This window comes from Danio aesculapii, chromosome 5 (assembly GCF_903798145.1).
Source record: "Danio aesculapii chromosome 5, fDanAes4.1, whole genome shotgun sequence".
Lineage (NCBI taxonomy): Eukaryota > Metazoa > Chordata > Actinopteri > Cypriniformes > Danionidae > Danio > Danio aesculapii.
In genome coordinates, this window is record NC_079439.1 from 46662865 (window position 1) to 46671470 (window position 8606).

The window sequence follows — 8606 nt, forward strand, 5'->3', positions numbered from 1 at the left end:
GCGCATCAAGTGGGAGCGCGCACGGTGTTGTTTCGTCAGCATCGCGCTGTTTCATTCTCAGCGTCTCTGTCTAGTTGGTTTCGGTTTTTGTTGGCGCTGAGATGAAACATGCGCGTTGCATTTATGTGAGCACTCGGTAAAGTGTTTTCACTTATCGTGTGCTCGTGTCTTGCGTCTGTCAAAGCACGTGGCTCTGTGTTTACTTTGGTCGCGTGCTTTTGTTGTGTGCTTCAGTGTTGTTGTCTTGTCATACGAACACGCGGTTAATGAGTTGTGTTGTCTCTTTGTGTCAGGTGCTCTCCCGTCTATCGTCTAGTCACACCCTCCTTGTTAACACATTATTAGTTAATTATGTTCATCTGTTTGTGTGTTGATTTACTTCTGCTTATATTCTCCTCATGTCTGCTGTCCTGTGCCAGTTCGTATACTCCCCCTGTGTTTCTGCTCTAGCCTTGTCTTGCCAGCCCAACCAAGTTTGTTTCTCTGTTTATGTTATAGTTATGTGTTTTCCCCCTTGGGGTGGTTTTTGTTGTTCTTTTGTCTTATTTTAATTAGAAATAAATTCTACTTTACCCTGTACTTGGGTCCTCGCCCCTTTTCCCCTTACCGAACGTGACAGAAATCATTTGTAAGACTATAAATCTCCTTACTGTCGCCTTTGATCAGTTTAAGAAGGCCTATGTTTAGTGGTCCATAAAATGAGGCTTCTATATATACACACTGTATACTTCTATGTTTTCATGAATATGAGGTGTGTGTGTTTACGTGTGTGTATGAATTCATACCATGACACACTCCTCGCTCTGCCTGGTATCCGGGTTGGCAGGGTAAACACTCATAGGACCCAATTGTATTTTCACACTGTTCATTAGGACAGATATCCGGTTTCAAACATTCATTGATGTCTATGTTAGAGAAACGGCAACAATAAAGACAATGCGTTACTAACAGACATTGAAAACACACACTTCTAATAAAAACAGGATAAACTGTAATGTCTACAATTACATTATGGGTTTTTTTTAAACACATGGTTTAAAGCACATGGTGCGGGTGCACTTAGGATGTGTCTGAATCCACTTTTGCTACTTAAATGATGGAAATAATGATCAGTGCATGCCCAGAGCATGGTCTAAAAGGGTGGTGCCTATTCTCTTAATGGCTGTGTTTTGGGCATAGTGTGCAATAAACCAATTAGAGTCTCATGTCATGGAATTTGCAAGTGCAAAGGCCGAATGTTTCTCCAGAGAGAAAATGGAAAAGCTCGTGCTGCTGTATATCCGTGTGTGTAATAAGCAGAGTAAATGCATTGTGGATAACCTACAGGCACATATTATTCATGCACCCTTTAAAAAAGTTAAACAAACTTTAAAAATAAAGCACAATATAGCAACATAATAGATACACAAATTGCAACATGTGAACAATGCACTCGTTTTTCAGACCAGCTGGTGCTGAACTGGAAAATGTTAACTGAAACAAAAAGCTTTCATTGCACCGAGTATATGATAGAGCCCTATGTGTTTTGTGTATATGCACAATATTGATGTGTGTCCTCACCTTCACAATGTGGGGGTCTCTGGATTTTTTTCCGGAAGCCTGGGAGACATTGACACTCATAGGAACCTTGTAGATTAATGCACTGCCCTCCTACTCCACAGATTTCAGTGTTCGAGCACTCATTTATATCTGAAAACATGCACAAAAACAAGTGGTGGTCGTTGATATGGCCATATATTTAGTAACAGTCCGCTGCCTTTGAACAGATAATGTTGGTTACTCACCAGAACAACTACGCTTTCCTGGAGAAAGTCTGTAGCCAAGATGACAGTTGCATCTATAGGAACCCTTAGTGTTGAAGCAAACACCTCTACCACATGGCTGTGCATCACATTCATTCTCATCTACAGAAAGAAGAAGAGCAATGTATATCAATCAATCTATCTATCTATCTATCTATCTATCTATCTATCTATCTATCTATCTATCTATCTATCTATCTATCTATCTATCTATCTATCTATCTATCTATCTATCTATCTATCTATCTATCTATCTGTCTATCTATCTGTCTGTCTATCTGTCTGTCTGTCTGTCTGTCTGTCTGTCTGTCTGTCTGTCTGTCTGTCTGTCTGTCTGTCTGTCTGTCTGTCTGTTCAATTCAATTCAATTCACCTTTATTTGTATAGCGCTTATACAATGTAGATTGTGTTAAAGCAGCTTCACATAAAGGGTCATAGTAAATAGGAACAGTGTAGTTCAGTTTGTAGTGTTTAAGTTCAGTTCAGTTTAGTTCAGTTCAGTGTGGTTTAATAATCACTACTGAGAGTCCAAATACTGATAATGTCTGTCTGTCTGTCTGTCTGTCTGTCTGTCTGTCTGTCTGTCTGTCTGTCTGTCTGTCTGTCTGTCTGTCTGTCTGTCTGTCTATCTATCTCTCTATCTATAGTGCAATAATGTGTTTTACTGTTATATAATATTATATACCAAATATAATATTAAATACCAAACAATCAAGAGTCTTTTCAGTGGTTTATTTCTCAGTATTACTATTTAATTGTATGAAATGAATCCTTGGATAGCATAAGATGTTATTGTTATTTTTTTCAAAAGACATTTAAACCTTTTTGAATCGTAGTGTATAATATTGCTATGTATTCAAATGCAGCCTCTTATATTGCATTTGTCTGTGATTTCACAGGCTGTACAGTATGTGTTTGTATTTGAATTTAATGTATGCACTCACCCTCACAACGTTTTGTCAGAGCATCTGGTCTATACCCAGGATAACAGTGGCACATAAAACCATTCTGTGTGTTCACACACGCTCCAGGACCACATATGTTACTGTTCAGCTTGCATTCATCCATTGCTGTAAAACCAAAATCCAAAATACACAGCCATCATTTTTTTTTCATTTAAGTAGGAGCTTTGTTAACTGGTAACTGATCCGTTTTGATGGAACTCACGTGAGACTTGCGTCTGGGACACTTCGTGTGAATCCTTCTCTGGGGGAACCAGGATTATGGGAGGAGTTGTTGGCTTTGCCACAATGACTGATGAGATGGAAGGAGAAATAATAGAAAGAAAAAAGAAGAGCCCATTTAAATAAATAAAAAGTGTGAGCAAATGAAAAAATGGATCAAAACTTAAACCTGTATGACCATGAAAAAGATCTGAAGCAGTTTCTGAACTCTCTCTGAGGCCTTGCTGTATGTAACTAGTGTACTGTGCGTAGGGAGAGGATCGATTCTGCTGACACACATCTGATTTCTTTCCCAGCTGTTTACATTCACAGACATAACCAACATTCTTAATGTGTGTGTTTTAACATAACCTTGTATGTTTTTCACATGAACAAGAACTTCTTGTAATATTCAGTTGCCATCTGACAACCAGTATTCTGTGTGCCTAGAAAACCATATTTCAGGAGTTTAAACTGACAAAGCTTGAACATGCTCCTATTGTACCCCTTTTACAAGATGTAAAATAAGTCTTTGGTGTCTTCAGAATATGTCTATAAAGTTTCAGCTCAATATACCCATCAGATCATTTATAAAACCATGCTGAAAATATACATTTTAAAGTCAAAAGAAATTGTTGCTGTTTTTGTAGATTGTTTTAAACTTGTAAAACTCATTCTTGAGGTGCAACTGATTATGCGTAGTTAAAACAAATCTTTTAACCCAGTCTTGCATCAAAACTAAGATTTGGTAATATGTGCCTGTCTGTCCATTCGTTGTGTGGAGAAAACCACATTGCTACGTCATGGTACACTGGGCCTCATAATCGCTGGGATTTGAGTTAAGCTCTGCTTTTTACAATAAAACTCTAAATCAAATGTAAGGCTGATGGAGATGCTTGTCAGACCCTTTTCACATTTCCAAGTTTTTCAGTTATGCAAGTCATCATAGTTGGGTAAACTTAGAGTGCAGTGAATGAGAGAGTACAACAACTACATATCTTACAATCCTATTTGCTGAAATAATAAAATTGAAAAACTCCATGATTTTTAGGAAAAGACAAAAATTGTGTGAGACAAGATAACGGCAGCCAGAAGAGAGAACAACATCAAATTGCACTCTGCATTACAAATTCCTCGCACAAGCGGTAATTAGTTTTTTTGCAATTTAATGCAAAGATGATTTAATACATACAAAAATACATATAAATGTTCATACGTTAAAAAAAAAATCGAAATATTAAAAACTTTCAAGGATTTAAGATGAGATCTTGTGCTTCAGTCTTGTAAAAAGGGTCCACTAACTGAGGCACAAGCACAGTTACTCAGATGGTTTTGCCTTATTTTGGAAAAAAGGCGGGAAAAAGCAGCTCATTTGCATTTACATGCTAAAAAAGCATTTTTGCTTTCACCTAAGAATTGGTAAATATTACAGCATGAAATAATAAATAAACACCTGAAATTTCACAAACACATTCCGGGAACACAAAAAGCACAAATTTAAGATTTCAATTTAGTGTTACTGATAACCATGCTTTACTATTTGAGAAACAGTACTATGCTTTGTAAAGTATACCTGGGCGTCGAGGGCCATGTGTGCTGATTGGTGAAAGATGCATCGGTGTGGTCGTCTGAACTGGGACTTCCTGTTGGCATGAGGGCAAATTCCATTAAGTGACCTACCTAAATTATATGTAATAAAACTCTGACTTATATCTATCTTTTTATTTCTGCTCTTTCCAGTAGTTTGTAGTTCAGTAGTTTAGATGGAAAACCAGGATCTTACCGGAGGCTTGACTTCTGAAACACAAACAGGAAGATGCAATGAATAAACAATTAATAAACAACCTAGAAATAAAGCTAGCAGATGTTTTTTAACAAAACTCTATCTTAGATTTGAAAGTCTGTACCAGTGTCAGGATTAATGTGTTCAATGCTGGTCAGGAAGGGCTGAAAGGTCAGAGTACCATGATAGGTTTGTAAAGACATTCCCTTCCCTGCTGGACATATCTTATTAAAAGAAGCTAAAGAGACAAAGCAAAAGTAAGGGAAACATTAGAGAAGAGATATTCATTTTTCAAAGACCTATTTATAGATATAGGAACACATCCAAATTGGGCAAAATTCTGAATTAAACAATGTTCTCCAATTCAATGTATGAGAGTTTTCCATTAGGCAGTACTGCAGTACCAATAGCCTCCCTTCAAACAAAACAAGGGAAACAACTCATGATGATGCTCAGTAATGATAATGCAAATATCACTGATAAGGCAATTCTAAACATTGGTTTCTAATAAGGACCTTTCATTATATCTCTGGCTTGTATTTGTAACCTTTTGGGGAAAAAATTACATGGTTACATTCAAAATGTGGGTACAAATTTTATAGACCATTTCAACGTGGTTATGTCATTGGCCCATGAACATTTCCTGCTTGTTATCAAACTATTCATAACTTTAACAACAGGCAATTCAATTATAACTTAATGTTAACACAGCTATTATAACATTATTTATCAATATGTGGCTCTTTTAGGATTTTCGGAAGCTATAGAAATTAAAAATGAAAAACAGAAATACGTTGGGATCATTGTTTTTCTTTACATCCCTCAAAATGGTCTACACTGTGGGTCAAACAAATCCCAAGAAATCACATTAGCTATGTTTCCATCCAAAGTTTCTAATTAAATTTAATCGCAAAACTGGAATATCGAATAAAACACGTGCAAATAAAGCAGCATTTCCATCCAACGAGTCAAAGCAAACAAAATCGTCACTACCTGATTAACTGGCGCCAAATATTAAAAGTAAAAATGGAATTTGCTGCAGTAGGAGAAGCTGTGTCAATCTTTTCTTTATTTATTAAATGACTTGCACCTCAGAAGACAATGCCACCAAGCAATAAATTCTGGAGGTCATTAATAATATAATAACACTAATACAGAAATGATTAAGGCATTTTAAAATGACCAATACAACATTTCAGATGCTTTACAACGTAATCAGCCTGCTGGTTTATCCATTCACACACATTTTTATCATCACATGATCTCTTATAACAAAATCCCAAGACTTTTTAAAATGCGCATACTGAAATTTGTTTGGTAAACGTGTTTCCATCGTAGTATATGCACATATTTTCGAATCAAATAAAAAGGTTATCCTACTCAGTTATGTGCATAAGTTTTTTATGACGATTTTCAAAATTGATGCACAACTTGGCGTTTCCATCAACCATTGTTTTATGTGCATATCCAAAATGAGCATAAACATAGGTGGATAGAAACATAGATAATATTTAATATTTAATGTCATAACGGTGTGAAAACCACACAAAATCAGATAAGTAAACATTTAACATTAGCCACCACACAATTTTTCAAGGGTTAAAAAACATTATCTAGCAAATAATTGTCAAAAGAAACCTAAAAAATATGACAAAGTGGGACCTTGGACCATTGAACCACTGTCCAAAATGTTGCATTTCAAACATCTGTTAAACAGATGAGCTTGGTATTGTTAGTGTCATGCTCTAATATTTAAGCTACAGAAATTTAACTGAGGGTTGGCAGTGGCTCAGTGGTTGTAACTGTCGCCTCACAGCAAGAAGGTCGCTGGTTTGAGTCCCGGATGGGTCAGTTGGCATTTTTGTGTGGAGTTTGCATGTTCTCTGTTCGCATGTGTTTCCTCCGGGTTCGACCACAGTCCAAAGACATGCGCTATAGGTGAATTATATAAACTAAATTGGCCGTAGTGTATATGTGTGTCTGCTGAGTGTGTATGGGTGTTTCCCAGTACTGGGCATCCGCTGTGTAAAACATATGCTGGATAAGTTGGCAGTTCATTCTCTGATGAATGAATGAATGAAGTCATTTTCTGTTCAGTTCTGAATTATTCACTCACTCACCTGTGCCGTCCTGTGGACACCTCTCACAGTTGCTTCCCCATGCTTTTCCCACAGTGCAGCAGCACATTTCCTGGGAAAGGCGTGTTGAAAGAGCGAGCTCGCATTTCCCTGCTTCCGTAACCATGCGAAAACAGTACCCCAGCTCAACTGTTGCTGTCAAGGAGAGGAGAATAAAACATCTTGATGCTGGTTTGTTGGTCATTTAGTACTTGTTGGCATTACTGTTTATTTGTGTTGAGTTTAAACACATATTTATGGGTTACCAGCGACGCAGCGTGTCCTTTCTTTCAGTACATAACCAGGTTTACAGGTGCATCGGAAACTTCCCCGCATGTTTAAACATTCTCCGTTCCAGCATACGCCTGACATCATACATTCGTTTATGTCTATGGCAGGGAAATGAAGAGAACCACAAACAAAGCATTAGCATAAGTAATAAGATCAATAAAAATGTAACTGAGGTATAAAACATGAGGAAAATGTGTTTAAGATAGCAGAATGCAGATTACTGACAATGGTCAAATCTCAAATTCAATTCAGTTAAAAAGCAAATGGAACATTTAATGTAAGAGAAAGGTCTCAGGTTTCTTCTTCTGATCCAAGATACTGTTTTGTAACAGATTTTCCAGCTGTAATTGTTAGGGCTGTTAAATAAGTCTGTAGCACTTGGTGATGCTACTGATGCGTTTTCCATGATCTTGGTTTTTCTGAAACTGAATTTGTAACAATGAAAGTGGTGATGCCAGAAACAAAGTTCCTTTTCAATTCTTGTAACTTCATCCACTTGTAAAGTGGCAGTTAGGAGAATTTATATTATTATACATTGCTTTAAGCAGTTTGTATAGTTCTGACTTATCTATAAATGCATAAAAACACGAAGGTATGTTTCTAAATTACAGATGTATGAGGCTCATGGTCAAAATTTGATTTAAATGTAATGGAGGCCAGTTATAATGTTCCATGAATCCTATGAAAAAGGATGATGGCTTTCATCATGTAGTATTACATCTGAAGTAAACACAACACAAGCCTTTTCTATCAGTGTTGATTTGCATGTCCAAAACATCTCCAGTGGTTTGATGTTGCCAATGACATCAAAGACCTGCCAAATCCATCTTTTCTTGTCCAGTCAGTGTGATAACTAAATAACTAACCAGAGAACTAGGTTAGGACTTGTAGGACTTGTTATGGAAACAACCCAGGCTCATTCTGGAGAACGCCAAATATGACCCAGAAGCTAGGTTTTTTGCAGTTTTTGTTTTCGCTAATCCGCCATAGGCCGCTTTGTGTGCTTTTTGAAGTGCCATTCGCGCCTGCTGTTCTCGTGTAAATCCACTGTCAACTGACTGACCCATCCTCCTCCTTCCCTAAACCCAGGGCTTGATTTGTGCCGGAACACGCCAGATTCGGCACCTCTGAAATCTGATCTGGCACCTCATTTTACAGATCTCTCTCCTCAACCGCACTCCTCACTTTCGTACGTGACACCTCTGCGCCATCCAACGCCGCGCATTCCCCCCACACCCCCCTTCCCCGGGCCTTGCTCTCTACTTTCATGTGCGGACACCTTTACATCCTCGAGTAAAATGCCGAATCCGTTACCCCTATCTGTTGCGGGACCTCAGAATTCACAAATTAAGCACTGCCTAAACCTAACAAACAGAGTTTTCAAAAGCACTGATTGACCCACCCACCCTCTTCCCTAAACCCAACTGACAGTTTTAAAAAGCAATCCAGA

The 8606-nt window shown here is 37.7% G+C and overlaps 1 protein-coding gene across 4 annotated transcripts in view; it reads right to left on the reverse strand.

The window, feature by feature from the left end:
- ltbp3 (latent transforming growth factor beta binding protein 3) overlaps positions 1-8606 on the reverse strand; it is a 72188-nt gene that overhangs the window by 20187 nt on the left and 43395 nt on the right. For all 4 annotated transcript variants that reach the window (XM_056458356.1, XM_056458359.1, XM_056458358.1 and 1 more), the window contains 10 exons: positions 7132-7254; positions 6869-7021; positions 4873-4986; positions 4749-4762; positions 4539-4608; positions 2970-3056; positions 2747-2872; positions 1785-1904; positions 1561-1689; positions 786-905 (listed from right to left, as the gene is read on the reverse strand). In XM_056458356.1, the coding sequence (XP_056314331.1) occupies positions 786-905; positions 1561-1689; positions 1785-1904; positions 2747-2872; positions 2970-3056; positions 4539-4608; positions 4749-4762; positions 4873-4986; positions 6869-7021; positions 7132-7254 (1056 nt within the window). The remainder of the gene's footprint in view (positions 1-785; positions 906-1560; positions 1690-1784; positions 1905-2746; positions 2873-2969; positions 3057-4538; positions 4609-4748; positions 4763-4872; positions 4987-6868; positions 7022-7131; positions 7255-8606) is intronic.